This window comes from Ochlerotatus camptorhynchus, unplaced genomic scaffold (genome assembly GCF_037179485.1).
Source record: "Ochlerotatus camptorhynchus isolate MF236.1 unplaced genomic scaffold, CSIRO-AGI_Acam_v1.1 ptg000216l, whole genome shotgun sequence".
Lineage (NCBI taxonomy): Eukaryota > Metazoa > Arthropoda > Insecta > Diptera > Culicidae > Ochlerotatus > Ochlerotatus camptorhynchus.
Window position 1 is genome coordinate 1,503,386 of NW_027040706.1, and position 22,684 is coordinate 1,526,069.

The following is a 22,684-nucleotide window of genomic DNA, read 5'->3' on the forward strand; positions in this document are numbered from 1 at the left end:
TTTACATCCATCTGATTTTTGCAATCACATCAATATTTAATACGTCAGCTGAATAATTCATAAATTTAATTATTAAATAATTATTATTTACTATATTGAATAAATTATACGTTGATCGATTTCTTTTTTTGCAGTGCACTCAATGCACCGACCGGCGTCTCGAGACGAGGATCCTCCGTGCCGTGCACGCAAAATTTGACACTTGCGTGATGCACAAATTATTGCATCGAATGTTTTGATTCGGCAGCAATCAGCGGACTGATTTTCTTTTCGTGATTTAGGTAATTTAAGAAATTTCGTTTTTCATGTCAGATTTGAACAGAAATAGCCGGTGAATCCGTTTAAAAGCCTTTCGCAATGGGAGGTGAAGTGAAAATATCCAAAGCGGAACAGTTTATCCAGAATTTAAATGCCATCAACGCCAAGAAGCTAGCGTTCTTGATGGTAGTTGGGTTTACAATCTATCACGGCTTATTACATCTACGATATGGTAAGCAGAAATTAAAAAAGGCCTAAATATCAACTCCATTTCGATAATATCCGGTGAATTGCTTGTAGGTAGTGATTCTTGCAAGTGGCTTCTAAGCGATGGCCGATTCAAGGGCGATAAGGAGTGGCAACCGTTCGGATGTATGCTGCATAAATATACAGAAACGTAAGCCGAGAATAACAACCTATTTAAAATGGCCGAAATAAACTACAATTTTGCATTCATTGCAGTGATTCGAGAAAATGTTTCCGTTATTTGGCTTTCTGGGGTAACCAGAACCACTTTGTGTTCATTGGCGACGTTCGAATACGAACTTTGTACCTGGAGATGATAAACCACTTAAAGCCCCGTGATGCAGACAATGCCTCGATTCAGTCGACGCTGGGTAAAACAGAAAACTTGCAATTTGTGGATTACAAGCTACGATTGCAGATCAACTACATCTATGCTAATGAGGTTTCAAAAACCATGATCGACGAGTTCATTAAATGGCAACATGAGGAAGACCCTCCCAGTTTGATTGTGGCCAGCTGCACCTATCCAACCTTCCACAATGGGAATGTAACTAAAGAAGTGCAGAAAGCATTCGAAAAGAATCTGACCAGAATGGTAAAACCTATAGACAGTTTGGTGGCGAAAAAATCCAAAGTAATTTGGAAGCTGCAGGACCCCATCGATCACGACCGCATTAACGACGAGTGGAAGAATGTCCAAAACAATGATATCGATCGCATAAATCAGGTGGTTTACGACATATTAAGCTATTCGGATGCGAAGATTTGGTCTTCTTCGAAGATGATTGCATCTGGACTGGTGGATGAGTTCGTAGATGGTAATAAGCTCGGAATATTAGCGCTGAAACACGACATACAGATTCTGCTCAACATGTACTGTAATGACTACATGAATTACAACGATGGAACGTGCTGCAGCAGCGCTGAACCATACACGATCATTCAAGTGGTTACCTACGCTACTCTTGGAGTTTGGTGAGTACAGCATATTTTTGTATTAATGTCCGTATTACTATCTATAAAAAATGTAATGCTTGAATTGACTAAAACATGTCTCACGTTAATCTTCAACAATCAAACTTCTTACTCTTAATTGAATTTTTGGACTGTGATGAGGCTTGGGCATAACTGTTTTTGTTTGCAACCGCTTCAATCACAGATTTCTCGTGAACAAAAAGTCGATTTCGCAAACCAGCTATACCTTCTGCTAGAGGAATCACTCCACTTTGTGTGATCGAATTGAAAGAGGAAGTGATTTTCATAGATATTATACTAGAAACGCGTATGAAATAAGAACACCACTTTCCTGACATGTGCTTCACAGAATTCATTGTGTTTTAAAGAAGTAAATGTTTCCAATTCGATGCCTAGACACAATACTACTTCATACGTTAAAACTGTTTTTTTTTTACAGTTATCCAGTGATTTTTTTTAATGAATTGACAAATTATGTATCTTGACGAAGTTAACTCTAACGGATTATTTTGTATGGATAGCTGTCATAACGACTTTTTTAATAATTATTGTAGCACTGCAAAAACTATTTTGTTCGCCACGATGGTGATGATGGATTTTTGATATTTGATTTAATAGTAGTAGTTTAAGAAAAGTAGTCTATAAAGGTTTGAGCCTCGCGCGCATATTACGGATATAGAGAGATAGGATTAACTCTTAATCGCTTGTATTTTTTTTTTTTTCATTTCGTTTATTTGGCAGGCTCAAATGTTATAAAAATAACTTAGCGGAGCCGAGTAACATAGAATACCAATTATGGTACTCAAAATACAAAAGAAAAATATGTACAAATATATTTTATCATATCATTTTTCTGGGTGGCGATCGAAGCGGCGACAAAGCGATCTTCTCCCGTGCACGCAACTTCTTTCTTTCCCGAATTTGTTCCTCATTTTCATTGAACCCGAATCGTGATCGCTGCTGCTGTTTCTGGACATCGTTTCCCGTTGCATGCTCTCCGCTACTCTCGTCGGTCGTCGGGGTAGTCACGTCCATTTCGTTATCTGCATTCAACATCTCCAACCCCGTATCCGTTTCCTGATCGCTAATGACAAACGACGCACCTTCCACCACTACACCAGCATACGTACTGCTGCTGTGTTGTTTTCTTTCACTTTGCTTTCCTTTTTCCTTCAGTTGCTTCTCCGGTTCCTTCCGAGCCTTCCGCTTGGGACAGGAAAGCTTCCGGTGTCCGTCCGCCTTGCACAGAAAACATTTGTCTTTGTTGCCATCATAAAAAATGTTTCCTTTGCGATTGAAGAAATGTAATGACGTGGGGATTTCCTTCTTCACATCCATATATACACCGCGTATCCCTGTATACACCTCAAAACACAGATCAGTTGGAAATTTCTCCCGGATGATGCGTTTAATTTTCCCATATTTCCCCAGCACTTTATCCAGCTCGTTGTCGGGTACCTCTGGTGGCAAGTCATACACACGCACATATTGAATGAATTCACCAGCATGCGACATGCGTACCTTTGCCGTCGTTCCATTCGCATAATGGAAGATTAAATCCTCCGAATTGAATGTCAGAGCATGGAGCATCGCTTCCTCTGATTTGAACTTCATGAAGACTCCCCTTTCCTCACCAATGCGATAAACAGCTTCCATTTCAGCCGGATCCGCGTCGAGTGCTTTGGCGAAATTTACTATCTCTCCGATGTTTGGTTTGGCATCACAATGGCTGAAGCTAAACTTGATGGTGTTTTTTACTTCACACATCTTGCACCGTAGCAACAAAAGGCACTGAACTGCTAGCAACGAACAAAGAGCAACTATATAATAGCGAGTCTCGAAAACAGGCTATCGTGTGGTTCACAACGAAATAAAAAATCGACTGCTGCTGTAGACAGCTGTAGGGCAACTGACTTAATCGCTTGTAATACTTATGAATATTTTAGGTGGACAAAAAGGCGAACTAAAAGGTTAACGCCTAACTTTTACACATTTTTATTGCTGTGAAGCAAATGTGAACGCTAGAGGGAATTTATATCTGTATTTGTAACCAGTTCGTTTCTGTTTGCTAACCGGGTTAAAATGTTATACTTAATTATCTTAAAGATAAATCGTGCAGCTCAAAGCTTTGTAGAGGTAAAAGGTGGGACCATCATCATCATCAACAGTTTTCAATATTTTGAGACTTTAAAGCGTAAAGTTTTTTTTTTTTTTGGCAAAACAAAGGTAATCTAGGTAGGTGCAGTCAGTAGGCCTTTTTTTCATTCACGCTGTTTTCAAAGATCAAAATGTCACCATTATCCGAGATTTTTCAATAATGTAAATATTTACACGTCGTGCATTGAAGAATTTTAATAAAGAATAAGATTCAAAGTTGTTAACTATGTTGGGCGCTCGAATTAAAATGCACTACACCTTTTACCACTATTTGGTTATCCGGTGAGATGGGAAAAATCGGCATAGACCCAGCCCAAGTAACATTGCAAGTTTTATGGCGGTTTTAAAGCATGCTGCAAGTCTAAATCATGGTATACAGAACCCTTATAAAACCGAGATTGTTACTTGGGAGGCAACGAAAACGGACTAACGATTGATGTCCGATCACGGACACGGGAGATGGTGTGGGCAAACCTCGACTTGGAGGTTCCCAGCTTGACGGCCAATTCCCCCTATGGGAATGCCAAACAGGAGTACGCCCAGGTTCGATAGCTCAGTCTTTGGTTGGACAACTTCATAGTCCTGAAAAGGACTGTTGGTTGGGCTGCTGTCTGTACAGTAAAAAGCACGATTTCACTATCAAAGTTTTATTGTTCGATGTGGACTGTATAATGTACAAAACTGAATGAACAATAAACGATGAACGCTATGCGTAGTATTAAAATTATGTTTATTTCTGTTGATTATAATAGAACATTGATTTAACATTTTAATTGATTAGCCTATCTGGCTATTCATCTTTGTTTAATTTGATATTCTAATTTAATATTTACGTTTTTCAACTAGCTTACAGAATACCCCTATTGGGGGTGTGTTTTGTTTGAATTGAAAAAAGTGAAAACCTACCTAACTACGAGTATAACTTACCTAATGTGCTAGATCACGTATGATCTGATGATTTGATCTCAGACAGGTGTCTCTGAACCTTTCCAGGATGAATACTCTCCGTTCTTCTAATGTCTGAATTCCAGCCAGGAGGTGGATCTCAGAATTTCTAGTCCGCGGGGGACTGTTTAGGACCATCCTAAAGATCTTGTTCTGGATCCTTTGGAGTTTACGGTGATGGCATTTGGCAATACTCTCCCTGATTGGCCTCACGTATTCTATTACGGGAAGGATGATTTGTTTGTAGACATCAAGCTTATTTTTCAGGGATAGAGTAGACCTCCTGTTGATCAGTGGATACAGTGATCTTATCAAGATGTTACACTTGGTTTTGGTTTTATCAACGTGCTCCCTGAAAATCAGCTTGCTGTCTAGTGTTAAGCCGAGGTAGACTAACTCTTTCGACCATTCCACCACTGTGCCGTTGAGGCAGATCTTATTATTCGCCGACGGAACAAGTCTGGGAGATTTAGAGTGTGGAAAGTTGATGACCTGGGTCTTTGCCGCGTTGATACGGATCTACCAGCTGTTGAAATATTCCGACAGGACGTCCAGGCCTCTCTAAAGTTTGGCAGTCAAAGCTCCGATGACCCTACCCTTGTAGACGATGGATGTGTCATCTGCGAACAGAGACAACGATCCACCATCAGGGAGAGCCAGCATATCGGAGGTGAACAGGTTGAATAGAATGGGGCCAAGGATGCTTCCTTGTGGAACCCCAGCACCGATGTTGAAAGCATCCGATGTGAAGCCATTCAGAGAGACGTGGAACGTCCTGTTGGATAGATAGTTGTTAATTATCTTCACTAGGAAGATTGGAAGACCGTAGTGCTGTAATTTGAACACCAGATCATCATGCCAGACATTGTCGAACGCTTTTTCAACGTCCAACAACGCCATAGCAGATGTTTTCGGAACAGACTTGTTCCGTCTGAGAATGTTTGTTACTCGAGTCAGCTGGTGGACGGTCGAACGACCTTTCCAAAAACCAAACTGTTCCTCAAGTAACAAGTTGTTTTCTTCGGCAGATGTTAAAAGCCGGCGGTAGACTGCTCTTTCGAACAGTTTTGATAACCCTGAGAGAAGGCTGATTGGTCGATAACTTGAAGAATAGGACGGTTCCTTCCCAGGTTTCCGGATGGGTATGACTTTAGCTGACTTCCAGCACGAGGGGAAGTAGCCAAGTCGGAGGCACATGTTAAAAATCAGTGCCAAATGGTTGTAGAATCTGGAACTCAAGTGTTTGAGTTCCAGATTCAGGATGTTGTCGAAACCTGGGGCCTTCATGTTTTTAGATGATTTGATACAGGCCAACAGTTCGTCAGCCGTAATCTCGGATTCCTCGGAAAAAATATTGGGAATCTGATGGAGGTTGGTTGCGTTTTCAGCAACCTCAGCTTCGTGAGGGCTGGCGATGTTTTGTCCGAGATTATGGGAGCTGACGAAGTATTGACCTATCGCGGCAGCCTTCTCTTCAGGAGTTATCAGATGAACCACTGGGTTGCCGTAGCAATCCAGTGGAGTCAGTGGTGGAATGGGTCTTGGCTTATTTTTAAGAATTTTGGTTAGTTTCCAAAAGGGCTTTGCACAATCTGGGAGAGAGCGAATCCTCTTAGCAAAGTCCTGGTTTCTGAGGTCCACCATCCTGGCTTGGGTGGTTTTTGTTATGCGATTACAGTGGGTCTTAAGGACAGGTAGACCAGAGCGTTGGTACTGCCTTCGGATGGTGTTACGGAGTCTTATAAGGTCTTTGGTATATCCGTCAAGGTTCAGAGTATTGCTCACCTGTCTGGATACTGGCACGTGTTGTTCCCTGGCCCGGGATATCACCTCCTCGATGGAATGCAGACACCGGTCAACGTCTTCGGGCGTCTCCGGAAGGACGCCGTAGTCGACAGTGGAGTCGACACAGTGTTGGAACTGATCCCAGCTGACACGATGATAGTTGGGTCGGGAAGCTTGGAATCGGTCGACGGATGAGCCCACTTCGGCCACCACCGGATAGTGATCCGAACTCAGCTCCTGGTGTTGATGTTGTCTCCCATGTTGCTGACGAAGATGTCGATGATGGAGTGCACGCCGGACCGACTCAGCCGGGTGGGAGTGTCCGGCGCCAGGATGGTGTAGTGAGCCTCTAGCAAGTCGTCGTTCAGGATGGTGCCGTTTTGATTCCGCCTTTGGCTGCCCCAAGCTTGATGTTTGGCGTTCAGGTCGCCAGCGATGATGAATTTTGTACGGCATTGGGAGTGGAAGTCTTCACACCCGTCGGCCCCATCACCATCATTGCGGCCTACTGCGGAGGGATATTGTCAAGATAACAGTAGACCGCAATATGGTGACGGGGCCGACGGGTGTGAAGACTTCCACTCCCAATGCTTCAACCATTTGCAGCTGGAAACTGGGTAGCAGCCGGCAGTAGATGTTGTTCCTGGTAGCGATGGCCACTCCACCACCTCCAGAGCTTGTCCGATCCAGCCTCACGAGGTGGAATCCAGGAATAAATACGTTCATCTCCGGTTTCATATGAGTTTCGGTGATGATAGCGATGTCGATGCTATGTTCGTTGAGAAAGTCGATGAATTCTATAATTTTGCTCTTGAGCGAGCAAGCGTTCCAGTTTGCGATTGTGATGAGCTCACGGTCCATAACTGAGCATGAAGGTAGCCACAGCTTGGAGCTGGTCGGTTTTGTTTCTGATGGTGTTGGCAATGTCGTGCATCTTAAGGAAGATGATCATTAGTTCCGCTGCGGTGAACCAAGAACCATCGTTGATTTCGGGCTGCGGTAGGGACGGTCCATCCTGACGCCAGTTTAGCCCAGGGGCTGTGGGGAGATCCTGCGGCTGTAGAGCAGCAGTCGTCTGTTGACCTGAGTTTGCAGGGGGCTCCGGCAGTTTGACCTTGAGTAGCAGTAGCAGCGGTACGAGCAGCAGCCAATCGTTGATTGAGTGGCAGCGGTGGCATCACTGGAATCGGTCGTCGTGGAACCGGTGGGAAGTTCTGATCATTCTTCGGGATCTCGATGTACTCGGCGCGCTTCGGGCAGGCCTTGCTTGGACCTTTGTGAGCAGCACCGCAGTTGGCGCAAATGGGATCGGCTTCATCGAGTCTGTCGCAGGCGTCGATTTTGTGTTGTTTGCCACACTTGATGCTGAACAAATGGCAATTCTTCGTTCCATGCCCGAACAGCAGGCAGTTCGAGCATTGGGTGACTCCACGACTGACCGGCTTGTACCGCTCCCACTTCACCACTATGTTGAACAGGACGCGGATGCCCTGGAGGTCCATCAAAGTTGTTGAGTTCTTCTCAAGGTTAACCAGGTATAGCTGGCCGCGGTACTTGACGACCTTTTTGTGGCGGGCCATCTTGTGAATTCGGACCGGCTTCAGTTCATTAGCCACCAGCTCTTCCAAGAGGACGCCTGTGTCCATGTCGTATAGTCCGCGCAGGACCAACTTGAACGGCTTAACAGCCTCGATGTTGTGGGAGAAGTACTCCACTTGTGATTGGTCCAGTATGGTCTGTACCGCCTTGTAATACTTCAATGCCGGAACCAAAAGTTTGTATCCTTCCGTGCACAGCTGGATGGTGCACCGGACGCCTTGCGTGATGAAGAAGTTTATTTTTTCCCGCAGTCCGGGAGGGAAGCCCTTCACGTAGAAGACCGGCATTCTGTCCTTCTTTGGCGGTCCTGTTGTTTCCGTCACCGGTTCTGCACCGTCCTTCACAACGGAGAACCAATTGTTGTCGAGAAGCTTCTTCGCGGCTGTCGCACTGTCACTGTTGACTTCAGGTCTAGACCGTTTCCCGGGATTGCCGGCACTCGCACCACCGCGCGATTTTTTTTACCCATGGCTGGGTCAGCGGCAGCGTCTCCATTCAACGCGAGATAAAACAGAACAACGCAATCAAACGAACGAAAGGAGCGAAAGAAAAACGTCGACTGGACTGCACAACAGTCTGGCAGTGAATGAACGCTATGCGCGAATAGCACCTGTATTTATATGTGTGGTTTTCTTCTTCTATTGTGTTATGCTGTATGCTTCTCCTTCATATGGGAACCAATCAGCTCATCTCGCAGAACACACAGTTACATTCCTTATCAGTAGCTCAAGAAGTGAAGATCGTAAAGCAAATTGTATTTTTTTCCAAGTAAGTGCAATAAACTGGAGTTCAAACTGTGGTGTAAAACGTGAATTTTGGTTGTTTAAGTGAGCTTGGTTTATCGATGACCATTTGACTAGTTGGTGGTGAGTCACTGCCGAAGAGTAGAGTCCAGATCGGCCACATCCTGCTACTCCGTGAACCGTTTCCCCAACATAATTTGGCTGGCCGACGATGATGCAAACATGCTCCATTATGCCCGTACAGTGCGTGAAATGGGAAGACAAATCAAATAACGGATTTTGCAAACTGTTTACCCGCGGTTGACTCGGAGTTAGTAGTACAGGATGTCCATCCAACCGGGAAAACCGGGAATTCGGATTTGCCGGGAAAAATGCGGGAAAACCCAGATCGCACGGGAAAGATCATATATCTAGATAGAGCTGGAATTAGGGCGTAACAGCTTTTGTAAACAATGACTTCTCTCGATGAAATCTAGAAAGCCAAGGCTCGCCTACTCAAATCAACGTCACCATCCAGTAGAGGAAGACTTCCCCTTCCCGTTGGTAATTTTGGTTGGCGGGGGCGTGCCTTGAGTTTCGAGAAATCATCGAGAGAAGTCATTGTTTACAAAAGCTGTTTCGCCCTAATTCCAGATCTATCAAGATATGCTCATCCCAAGTAACAATTTTGGTTTTATCATAGTCTTGCAGGTCATAATTTGGTCTTGAAGAATCATATAATAAAGTTTTGCAATATTCTTGGAATCATTCAAGTTATATCGCATACATCATTATAATCATCTGTTTACAACTTTCATATTATGTCTTTCACTGTGGTAAAGTATCGAAAATCCTAAAAATTACAACAACTCTATACTTTTCTTTCACTCGCAATCTGTTCGCGCACGGGGCAAACGACGATTTTGCCGTTTTTCCAACCACTATAGCTTGCAGAGTAAATTTTAAGAATTTATTTTGGTGTCATTGGGAAAAAAGTGTTTGAATTCTTTTGCTACGATTTTCCGAGTGAAGTAGTTCTAGTATTAAGCCTGAGTGGATATATCTTATTACGAAGCCACACCGGACACAATCAACAAACTAAAAATTATGACATCTGTAAAACATTACATAAAATATACAGCCTGTGTAGTCTGTAAAACACAAAGATCTTAATCCATATTTCTCACGCTAAAGTCTTGAGTTCAAATCTTACCCGGATATGGCACGAATGATCCAAGAGTGTTAATGTGACTATAATTTAAAAAAAAAACAGCTGAACTCTAGAAATTTTAGAAAGCCCAATAAACCAAACCAATTGCATCATGGTGTTTCACGAAGGTTTACTCATTGCACAAACGAAGTGACAGACGACTAACTGGCGAAGAAATCAATTAAAATAATGTGGTTCGCTGTAATAGAATTTTCTTAGAAGCTTGTGCCATCAGCCACCAGATGGGCTAGTATTTTTGTTTTGATTTGAACATAGTTGATTTTGTGTGCAATATGATCTTTGACAGTGTGCAAAGAGTGTATCATTTTGTCATTTTTTTATGCATTTCAGTTTAGAGTAGAGTGAAAGAGCCATGTGGTACAATCAGCCCAGTGGCAGGCGCGTAGGCAACATGTTATACCGTGACAGCGGGCCCAGCACAGCAAAATAAACGATTTGAGCCCGGGACATGCTGCCTACTGTCAAACGCTGCTGTTAGTATAGGTCTTGTCACTGGCCTGGGTACAATCCATTAGTAGTGTTGCCATGTGGTACAATCCAGTAGTAGTGGTGTTGCCATGTGGTACACTGAAAAATTTCAATAGCAGGTGCGTCACCAAAGTTTTCGAGCCGCTCCGTCTGTCACTCCGTTTATGCTCATTATATCATTAAGTCAAATCATCGTATCTCTTTGTGAGGCTGCAGAACTTCAAGATAAGATTTCCGGTATGATTTGGATAGTCCAACAATGTTATTTTTAAACATTTTAAATTATGTTATGAATCTCCGTGATGCACAAATGCTCAAAAATTCTGAGTGTGCATCGAACAAGATTTTGATTAACCTGTAAAATATCTCCAGGAAAATTTGAAGTATGATAAGTATTTTGGTAACATATCTTTGTATTCCACAAAATGTTACATGGCTTATATAATTTCAAGATTCAAACTCCAACAAGGTTTGAAGAACTTTTGATACTGCGTTACTCCTGCTCAGGTCTCTTGTATTGATATATCGACAGTGAGCATTAAACTGATGCAAAATTTGACTTTTTTGCTCCACAGTGCTTAAATGATTTCAAATCGGGTCCTGATTAGCCTCCAAAAGTTACAACTCATTTGGAGAAACAGACTTCGCACAAACCATTTAAAGTTTACATGTAAATTACTATGGGAAATCTCAACTTTTTGTTCCTTGCCTTCTAGTCTCTTTCCATATTGAGCTGCGAAACAGTTCGATAGCAATTCTTACAGAAAATTTTCTCAGCTACAACTTTGCTCAAGATCGTTTCTTTGTAAAACGAGACATGAAAAAGTTATTAATTATTTAAGAGATTGGTAAACTTATGACATGATCAAGCAGCTGCTCTGTAGGCAACACTGTATTTTGCAGTGTGACATAGTAGCCATGATTTTTGTGTCCTATTCAACGCCCCAGAAACACCAATGCTGCCTGCTGATCAGTTGATTGAGCATGATCATAAGACATCAGCGCATTGAACAATTGATAACTTTCGATCCTTGCATTTAATCAAAAAATGGTATTCAGCAAAGTTGTAGCTGGAAAAATTTTCTACAAGTACAATTGAAAGTTTTTGAAGCAAACCGATATGGTGAATTATTAAATAGACATGAACAAAAATCTTGGTTTTACCATAGTAATTCCCATACAAACTTCAAATGGTTTGTGCCATCTCAGTTTCTCACCAAATGGGTTCAAATTTTGAGAGGTTAGTCAGGATCAGATTTGGAATCGTTTAAGTATTGTGGAGCGAAAATTTCAAATTTTGCATCACTCTAGTGAGCATGCATAAGGGCCTATACGCGATGATCGATTCTCTTCGTCGATTTTCTCTTTTGTTAATAACTTGCTAGATTTAACGTTTCTCGGTGCGTTTGCTGTTGCTTTGATAGCCAATACAACCTGTTACTACTCTGCATTGAACAAATTCTAGAAAATTGTTTCGCTTAGTTGTAGCAATGCAAAGAGAAAATCGATGAAGAGAATCGATCATCGCGTATTCGCCCTTATGCATGCTCACTCGATATGCTTTTTCCAACATAACAAAACAACATTTCAAGCTGAACATTGCAGTAGGTCTCAAGTAACATTGACAGATTCTCTTCGTCGACTTTCTCTTTGTATCCCAACGGCCATCTTAAGACATTCCCAGGTATTTTCTGCACACACATCAATCAAATAAGCTTTTATCTAGCATCTAATACGACGAACACAACAAGGAACGGTTATGGGCTCGAGTTATTAACGAAAGAGAAAGTCGACGAAGAGAATCGATCAATGTTACTTAGGACCTAATGCAATGTTCAGCTTGATGTAGGCTATTTTTTTGCAGCGAGACTTTTTGTTTTATACGAATTCTTGATTCCATGAGATTTTGGAGAGCTAGATCATCGAAATGTTTATGTAAATCTCATTTCATATTTTTTCCACAAGGTAAACGTATTGTAGAGCAACAAATGCTGAACAAACTATATATGAATATCGCTAAGGACCCATGCATTAATTATGTCACGCTAAATCGCAAAAAAAAACAAATATACCCTCCTCTCCCTCACGTTTTTCCGATACCTAATGCATTGCTTGTCACAAAATTATAGACCCCCCTCCCTCCTTAGAGCGTGACCTAATATATGCATCAACCCTAACCGGCTGTTAAGGGCAGGGGTGATGTTAGGGTTGGTTTTTTTTTAAATAACCGGGAAAAAACCGGGAATTGAAAAAATTGGATTTGAATGGGCACCCTGGTAGTAGTGGTGCTACAAACATACATTACAAAAGGACAGGCAAACACAGTAACAGTAACAAAAACATGAAGGACTCTAGAAAACAATAGCGATTTTTCACAAAACGTTCGCAACGGGCATGAACAACAGGAAACTTGGAATATGGAACTCTAACTCTAATAAAAAATACCATAAACGAACGATAACCCCAACGATTGAACTATTCCACAAATGGTTTGGATGATACCCCGAACACGTTAAGCAAAATAACCATAACAATTGTATTAGGGAAGCCTCTTAATTTCTTGGGAAGTACCAGAATTCTTTCCGACTTATCGAGGGTCCGGCATTGCAGCGCGCAGGTAGGGATCGTTTGCACATTCGTATAGCGATAGTTATACCAACCGGTGGAAACTAACGATTTTAAATTGACTCACTACTTGACTAGTCTATTGGTCCCAAGTATATCTATAAGCGTACACCATTATAGTCGAAATTCTAGTACTACACTATGTTTGTTTTGGTTATAGCACAAACGAAGTGACAGTCGGAGCGGCTCGAAAACTTTTGTGACGAACCTGCTATTGCAATTTTTCATTGTACCTTATGGCAACACTACTACGCTACTACTGGATTAAACCACATGGAAACACTAAAGTTTTGGTTCTATCTCTTTCACTCTACTCAAAACTGAAATGCATAAAAAAATGACAAAATGATACACTCTTTGCACTGTCAAAGATCATTGCACACAAAATCAACTTTTTTTCAAATCAAAACAAAAATACTAGCCCATTTGGTTGATGATGGCACAAGCTTTTAAGAAAATTCTATTACAGCGAACCACATTATTTTAATTGATTTTTTCCGAGGGGGGCGACACATCTAAATCTCAATTCTAGATGCTCAAAAAATCTCACACTAGCGAATCAATCTTCGAAAAATCATCTTTCATTTCTCGCATCTACTTGCATCGTGCTTCATCTTTTTGCAGGAAATCTTCAAAATCGACATAAATCTTCCTTCAATCTACTCAGCGTGCGTGCAGCTAGCCACAACAAAACACAATCTTTTCTGCATCGCAGATAGAGTCGTCCCCCTCGATTTTTTCGCCAGTTAGTCGTCTGTCACCTCGTTTGTGGTTATACCATAGAGTAGGATTGGGTGATCTTCAGAGAAAGATCGATCTTGACACATCGATCTTATATTTGGCTCTAGAATCGATCCGCTGATTAAATCGGTACCAAAGAATCGATCTTTGATAAATCGATTTGCTTTGGTGCGTTGGAAATTATTTCCATTCAATTCAATTAAATCACCGGCTAGAAATTTTTCTTTGAAACGACCAAACGAAAACAAAGAGAAAATAAACGTCACATTTGCTCACGTCACGTGCGTGTGCCAATTCAGTTCAGTAATACATTTTTTACCATTTTTGTGTAGTTTTGAATCATTAATGATTAATCAATCAAAATGTATCATTCGGTTTCTCCAGGTAGACAAAATGTGTCCGCAAGGAGCAATGAGCACGTACCGTAAGATTTGATAAAGTGAAACAAGTTGTTGAGATATTGTTAAAAGAATAACACTGCTTTTTGATGCCAAACTCGGTCTAACGCATTGAAACGCCATTGAAAGGCCAATGAATTCACTTCGGCCTATCGAATGAAGATAAATATTGATTCGGTCGGAGCGCTTCATCTGTATTTCAGAATATTGGGTGCAAACATTCATAGCACGCGTTATTGACTTCGTTCGGAAGCATTTGTACCAGTATCGCATAGTTTACCTGTTAACGCCGAAATCATGGATTTATTTGATGTTTTCTGTTTGATAGGCTCAAAATGGGCGCTTAGGCCGAAGTAGTTCTCTACCCTAATCCAGCTAATTAAATAGGGAGCGATGCTGATGTTGTCGTTATGTTCGTTAAATTTACCACATAATAAGAGGTGAGAGTAAATCGTTTTCTGGATGTAACTACACTTAAAAAATTGAACGACTATTTATTTTTAAAGATCGAAAAGATCGTAAGAAAAAATCGATTTTTTCGATCTTTTCGTGGACAAAGAATCGATCCAAAAATCGGATATCAGGATGAAAAACATCGATCTTGCAAAGATCGATCCAAGATCGCCCAATCCTACCATAGAGGTAACTCTAAGACCAGACGGTCCCGAAGAATCGTGCTCAATTTAAAATCGTTCGTTTGTACCCGGGACGGGACTTGACAATCGAGCTTCTCACTCTTCTTAATGTTTTTGATGAATGCCCGTCAAAAATTAGTGCATTGTGTTTGACGGAGTTGACTAATGATGCAGGATTGTAAAATGATTTTTATATTTTAATTTTGATTTGATTCGGAGGTTCTACCGCAGTTTAGCACCTTGTACATCATTTTTGCTTAACACAATAAAAACACCATTCACAAACAAGAATGTCCATCTCTTAAAGCACGCCGTGGACCCTATTTTCCAACTTTCCTTTCTCAAATATAAACAACGCCATTGTCTTCAACATTGATTCCGGCATCACTGCCAATGATGTGATCTCTCTGTCCTTTTTATTCCACGATTGCTACTTTCAAATTGACCAATCAGCAACTGGCTCGAATTTGACAGTAAATTGGCTCGAAATCGCTACCCGATTGTCAAGTCCCCCATCGTGATACCCTCCTTTATCAAACTATGTAGCAGAAATAGTGTGAAACCAGTTGGTAAAGCCGTGATTATCAAAAGAGAAAGTCGATGAAGAAAATCGATCAAAACCCCCTCAACTTAGTGTTTTTTTTTGCGTTTATTTATAAGGCCCCCTCGCCTATTAGGCATTGCTTGTGCCGATGAGCATTATTAACAATTAGAACCCTTCCCGCTTTTATTTTTCAAATAAAACGTATTATTCCCTATTTGATAAGTTGCATTATTTTCATCTAAACGATCTGTTTGCTGACTAGTCTTCTGGGTGCACTGATCAGCACGAACTTTCTTTTTTTTTCGTTCTCCTTGTGTTTCGACAGCCGGCGTTTGTTTATTTTCAATTTGATCCTTTGTTGCGTTTGATGAGCTGGTGCTAGAATTTTCGTCGTTGCTTTCAACGTTTGAAGTGTGATGATCCTCGGTTTTTCGCTGTTGTTCTTCTGCTGAGAACCCGGTGAAAGCAGGAGATGATTGACCCGATGTCGTTGGCTGCTTTTGTTCGATATCAATCGACGGGAAATAAGCGAGACTGAATACCCCCTCGGTTGGTGGAGCTGCTGGAGCGGTGCTATTGTTCGATGTGGCTACATCCAAACATTTCTGTTTGGGATGTGCTGCTCGGCCACAATAGCGGCACGTTTTTGGTTGCTTGTCGTACGTTACCAACGTTGTTTCGTTGTCGACCGTGATGTACGATGGAATGGTGCTTTCGAGTCGCATTCGCAAAACTCGAACACCGCTCAGGAATTCTGGGAAGTAGTGCTTCCATTTCTCATGTCGACTGGAAATCACTGTCCCGTACTTTGCCATGTGGTTCATAACAGTGGCTTGTGGCCATGCCAGAGGAAGGTCATGCACTCGAACGGTCACTGCTTCACAATCCACATATATCGGGATTTTGAACTCACTCTTCGCACAGAGAATCGCGTGTTTATAGTTGTGCGCCTTTTCATAGCGCAAGGCCACTTCATTGTCTATCATCTCAATAAAAACACAATTTCGGACGTTATGAAACTGAATGCATCTAATGTCCGAATATTGAAGCCTTATATTGTTCTCGAAGATTTTTTGCACTTTTCCCGCATTGGGACGAACTGGAAGGACACTGAAGTCAACAACAAGTGTGTTTTTACGAACTACACTCATTTTCGCTACAATATTTCACCAAGTTAAGCAGAGCAGAAAGAGCACACGTCCGATGAATACGAGTAATGTCGAATGAACTTAGTGTTGTGTAACTCTAAGACCAGAAGGTCCCGAAGAAACGAGCTCAACTTTTTGGCTCAGCTCTGGTACTATCTTCGGTCCCAAGCTAATCGATTCACCCCTCGAAGCATAGAAAAATCCACTAACCCCTCATTTTATCTGTCAAACTTTCATAGCGAATCAAAACAAACATATAGCGAATTCGTTTATTATTCAGTTCCAACCTGGATCGGGTATCAAGATTGGGTCTGCTTGTTTTCTGACAAACGTCAGTTTGATCGTTTGTTTTTAAAACTTAGCTCAGGTTGTGGTTCACACTGACAAAAAGTTCGGTTTCGCACTGGGTTGGAACTGGTTCCAACCCAGTTAATAAACGAATTCGCAAATAGTGTAGTACTAGAATTTATACTAGAATGGGCTACGTTAGTCGATTTGCTTGGGACCAATAGGCTAGTCAATTAGTGAGCCAATTTAAAATCGTTAGTTTTACCTGAAAAACCTGACCACTTTTCGTAGCGCGGTCTATTTTGCTTTTTAGAAATTGCACCCCCAATATGTTACCGAGAGACGTAATCCTACGTCCAAAAAACATATATCTTATAGTCAGTTACTCCTGCCGGCGAAAAACAGAAGAAAACTTTCCACAAAGCGCATCACGGGAGAGATGAAAGTCGAAGACAGATGGAACTCTGTTGAATACTCTGCAGTCCGCAAATTGCACCGTATGCTCCATAATTTGTGCGACGTAGAGGCAGTCTTAGCATAAGGTTGTTACGAAGCGGTCGGGGTTGAACATTCAGGTCAATTTGCCTCAGGAAAGCCTCACAATCTGTCCTGCCTTGCAGGATATCGGCCACGGTTAGGACTCTGCTTGTGCCTCTTCTAGTCCGGAGAAGTTCTAGGTCGATAAGTTGATAACGGCTTTCGTAACTGGGTAATCGAAACGGATCACGGCAACTCAAAACGAAGAAAGCGACGTTGAACAGATTTTCGGCACCGTTGTTGTAGTTTGGGTTCCAAACTGCTGAACAATACTCAAGCGTCGTTCGGACAAGCGAACAATAGATTAGAGATTTTAGACAGTAGATATCGGTGATGTTTTTAGCTATCCTAAAAATGAACCCTAAAGTTCTTGACGCCTTATCGACAACATATGCAATGCGAATCCTAGATCACACCCAAGTCTTTCATCTGATTCACATCATGAAGATAAGCAGCCAGGAAGCGAGTTACTTGGCGCAATATACTACAGCATGTCAAATGTTGAAAGATATTCGACCAGCAAAAGTAAAAGTAAGGATGTTTTGCTAACTTTCGTTGAAAATTTTGGACATGTTTTTATATAATTAAACATTGAACTAGTTCGATACATATAAATCTCTGTGACTCTGGGTCTGGCCCCAGAATCTTTACTTTTTTGATAACAATTAAAACTCTACTTATCATTAATGTTTTCATTCATTACAGCTTGACAATCGCGGGAGCCATGATCGTTCGTCGTTGGTTGTTGAAGTTGCGGGGTGTCAACATTTACATGCCACTGGGCCAAAGCGGTGCCACCACAGCGCCATCGGCAGCAGATTCGCAGTCACCGATTATGGCACTAGCGTCGCTGGCCATCATCATGGCCTATTTTTATCTTTGTGATCGTACCAATTTCTTCATGAAGGAAAACAAGTACTATTCGGAGTTCAGCTTCTGGATTCCGGTTGGTTATGTATTCGTGTTGGGCTTATTCTTCACTGAGGACAGCAAATTTACCAAGGTGCTGCACCGCGATCAGACCGACGAATTGAAAGGATGGATGCAGTTGGTCATATTGATATACTACATGACGGGTGCATCGCACGTTCTGCCAATCTACATGCATATAAAGGTGCTTATAAGCGGATATCTGTTTCTCTCCGGATACGGCCACTTCACCTACTGTTGGCAGACAGGAAACAGTGGAATAGTTCGATTTCTACATGTCATGTTTAAGATTAACTTCCTGACAGTGGTTCTCTGTCTATGTATGAATCGACCGTACCAGTTCTATTTCTTCGTACCGTTGCTTTCGTTTTGGTATTGTATGGTTTACTTCCTGCTGTCGATTCCACCTAGAATCACTGCTTTGAGCTCGGAAAACAATGCGTACCAGTACTTGTACGTGGTGTTGAAATTCGTTTGCATGTTGAGCGTTATAACGGTGCTATATATGAGCGAGGTGTTTTTCGAGCGAATCTTCGTCACTCGACCATGGAAAGCTTTGTTCGTAACGACGGACGATGACATCCACGAATGGTGGTACCGATGGAAGCTGGATCGGTATACAATCACGTATGGAATGATTTTCGCTGCCATTTTTCACATCGCTCAAAGGTATTACTTCTTTGACGACAACAACCATGGAAATTTGTTCTCCAGGCGTATTTCGTTAACATCAACGCTAGCAGCGTTCGCCGGAATCGGATTTTACACGACATGGAGCTTTTTCTGCCGGAACAAGCAGGATTGCGAAGAGATCCATTCGTACGTGGTTTTTATCCCAATTGTTGGCTACATACTGCTTCGTAATATTTCCGGTATTCTTCGAACGCGCTATTCAACATTCTTCGCCTGGTTCGGGCGAATTTCATTGGAGCTGTTTATCTGTCAATATCATATCTGGCTAGCTGCGGATCGTAATGGTGTGCTTGTGCTTCTTCCGGGATTTCCAACATTGAATGTACTGATAACTTCGTTCATATTCGTCTGTGTGTCACACGAAATTCATCGTCTCACCACGGTGCTTTTGCCCTATGTTGTGCCGAACGATTGGAAGCTGGCATTGCGGAACATGTTGATCTTTGCCGTGGTTCTCATCCCCATTGGACGGTACGACGGAATGTTTTAGGTAAATAATTGTATTCTATTGCGTTATACAGGCATCTCACAGTTATGCAACAGTTCCATTTGATTAACACGCCGGACCGACATCCATGATTGTGGGCTGACTGTGCAGTGATACCGTAATAATCATGTGAACAAACTATTAGTAACATTACATTAAGGGCAAGGCAAATTTCAAAAAAATTTCACTGTTTTATGCAATTCTTATGGTAGTGTCGGACATTTATTAGTATGTAGTAAAACTGGAGGAAGCGGGCCAATTATCGCCATTAATTTGTATCAGCTTGTGGTTCAATACATATTTTCGTATATGTTTTATTTCATGTAGCCTACAAAAGTTAGTTCGAAGCACGCAACGTTCAGAAACCGTAAAACCTTTTCGTAAATATTTAGTAATGAACGATAATACAATTTTTTTTTGTAAGTTCGAGAATATAAGGAATAAGGTTGTAAAATTCGAGGTCTCAAAATTTGTGTAATGCACTGTCATTGCGCTTGCCATACAATATACAATTTCATGCATTGGTTGGCATGAAGACTACACTGCTCATAAAAGCATATCAGTCCCATCTGGAAAAACAGCAAGCCATGACTCCATGGAAGCTTATGGACGAGACAACATTGATTTGGTATTTTTTACGATATTTGCTGAGCAAAGCATGTACTGCCGTTATACGCATAACTGTCCCATGTTCTATGCAATCCTTATGTACCGTGGGACTCTTATGGGTATAACGGCAGTGTACATATTGTAAAATTTCAGTACACTGATAAAATTTCAAAAATTGTTTTTATGTGTCCCACACATGAATTTTTGCAATGTGATCAACAAATGATATCTATGTGTCGCACACATACTTAATATGTGTATACATAAAAGCCATGCCACACATACAATTCATTTGACTCATGAATTTCATATGAGCTTCTGGTTGGATTCTGTTTATGTGTGGTCATATGAAAATCATGTGGAATTTCACATGGAAATTCGTCAATAAAAATGTGTGGAATTTTATTAGTGTATACATTACAATCAATTAGAATGTACAACTAATTATTAGTTTTCCATTAACATCCATACTCTTTGGTACAAAAAACGTAAATATTTACCTTTTTTGACAAAACCCAGGTAGTCATGACGTTTGATTATTGAAAACAATATGAATGAAGAAAAGAGACCAACTGCTGTCATGATTACCTGAGATTTGTCAAATAATGTAAATATTTACATCGATTGTAACGAAGAATGGGACTGTTATGCTTTTTTGTGTATTGTACATTGTAGTCGATATACGTACACCCAAAAAAGTTTTCATATAGTTTCTATTGGAAACGGACATGATATTTTTCCAATAACAAAATTAATGATTTTTATCTGAAATTCACATAAAATTCATATGATCACATGAATTCTATGTGATAAATCACATAAATTTCATTGGACACATAAGGTTCATGTGATCTTGTATTGCGATTCTCAATTAAGAGATCACATGAAAATTATGTGAAATTCGAATGGATATTTTCCATTGGAAATGTGATTTATTTTTTGAGTGTAGGTATCGGAAAGTGGAGCAAGATGACCCTAACGAAGCACGAATAAAATTCCACTATTTTGATAAGAAAATAATTCTTTCTATAATCTTACAGAAGATTCAAGGATTGGCCTATAATGCTATATGCTCAAGCATATGCTTCAAAGAACAATTATACAAAATTGTTAAACTGCGAAAAAATGTTCAATGAAGACTTTGAATATTCTTACAATTATTTCTGCGCAAGATGATCAGCCCTATGGGGCAACATCAATTTATTGTAGTCATAAATAATCTTTCTGCCGAAAATTATATAACAACTCGACAGTGAGCATGCATAAGGGCGTAAACGCGATGATCGATTCTATTTGTCGATTTTCTCTTTTGTTAATAACTCGCTTGAATTAACATTTCTCGGTGCGTTTGTTGTTGCTTTTGATGGCCAATACAACCTGTTACAGCACTTTATTTTACAAATTTCAGAAAATTGCTTCCCTTAGCAGTAGCAATTGAAGGGGTTAGAAGGAAAGGGGTGTAAGTGGCTTTGATCGATTCTCTTCATAGACTTTCTCTTTTGATAGGCACAGCTTTATAAACAGATTTTGCGCTATTTTGCCACATAGTTTGATAAAGGAGGTTCTCATCTAGCATCCAGAATGGCACACAAATCAAGGAATGTGCTTGTAGGTTAATTATTAACGAAAGAGAAAGTTGATGAAGAGAATCGATCAAAGTCACTTACACCCCTTTCCTTCTAACCCCCTCATATATATAGAGAGTAGAAAGCGAGCTAGGACAACTTTTATGAATGAAGGTACAAATCGGTTTGATTATCTCTCTTTACCAAACTCCCCCGTTTGAGAGGGATGGTGAAGGATATCTCCCACCGCCACCACTGGCAAAAAGAGATGATCACCGACACGCTCATGTACCGACGATGTGTTTGAAACGATTCTGTGACACTACCCCGAACGCCATAACCCCGAACGCCATTACCCCGAATGCCACTACCCCGAATGTCCTACTACCCCGAATGGCCATTACCCCGAATGCCCTACTACCCCGAATGGCCATTACCCCGAAATTAAGACAAATGAAAGAACAGCAAGGGGTCAAAAGAAGGGTACATTTTTAGAAGGAAATTTCGTTTTGGAATTTATACTGAATACAAATGATAATTTTTTATTGGAATTTTGAAGCTTGCAAGCGAGCAAGCTTATTTTACGCGAGAAGCCCGAGAGATGTCGTTACTGAGGTCCTATGTTTTGAGATACTATGTTTTCAAGAAAAACTTTTTCAAAGTGTTATGTCTGTTGTCTGTGATTAAACTCTCTGATTAGTTTCACTTTACTAAATTGATGATACACTACGTTTACTTTTATGGAACTATGTATTTATCAATTCCAAACCATTTTAAAGCTCTTTAGAAAATGACAACCTTCAAGTTTTCGAGCACTTCGTTTACCATTTAAAAAGTCCAAGGGTCTAATATGCAATCCAATTCAATATGCAATACCAGTCGGAAACTGTTAAACCTTATCAAAGAATTGTTCGACCTGAGTCTAGACCTTATATATTAAAAGAAGGGAATATTCCTTTCCCTTCTTTATCATACATCCAAAGAATAAATTATTTTCTTTTTCTATATTCAAAGAAAGGAATATTCCCTTCTTTATCGTTCATCCAATAATTAATTATTTCCTTTTGTTATATTTTCAAAGAAGGGAATATTCCCTTT

General features: G+C 40.8%; 1 protein-coding gene across 1 annotated transcript; it reads left to right on the forward strand.

The window, feature by feature from the left end:
- Positions 1–248: 248 nt before the first annotated feature.
- LOC135703592 (N-acetylneuraminate 9-O-acetyltransferase) lies at positions 249–22,564 on the forward strand. The gene is made up of 4 exons (XM_065224852.1): positions 249–490; positions 559–655; positions 721–1,479; positions 18,008–22,564. Exons 1-4 carry the CDS (start codon positions 358–360, stop codon positions 19,413–19,415), a joined length of 2,397 nt encoding a protein of 798 aa, XP_065080924.1. The 5' UTR covers positions 249–357; the 3' UTR covers positions 19,416–22,564.
- The last annotated feature ends 120 nt before the right edge of the window (positions 22,565–22,684 follow it).

What these genes read in the sequence shown, in the direction of transcription:
- LOC135703592 (XM_065224852.1), top strand. Translation starts at nt 358, where the DNA reads ATGGGAGGTGAAGTGAAAATATCCAAAGCGGAACAGTTTATCCAGAAT. An exon ending in CTTATTACATCTACGATATG is followed by an intron (nt 491 to 558) that starts GTAAGCAGAAAT and finishes AATTGCTTGTAG; the next exon opens with GTAGTGATTCTTGCAAGTGG. An exon ending in CTGCATAAATATACAGAAAC is followed by an intron (nt 656 to 720) that starts GTAAGCCGAGAA and finishes CATTCATTGCAG; the next exon opens with TGATTCGAGAAAATGTTTCC.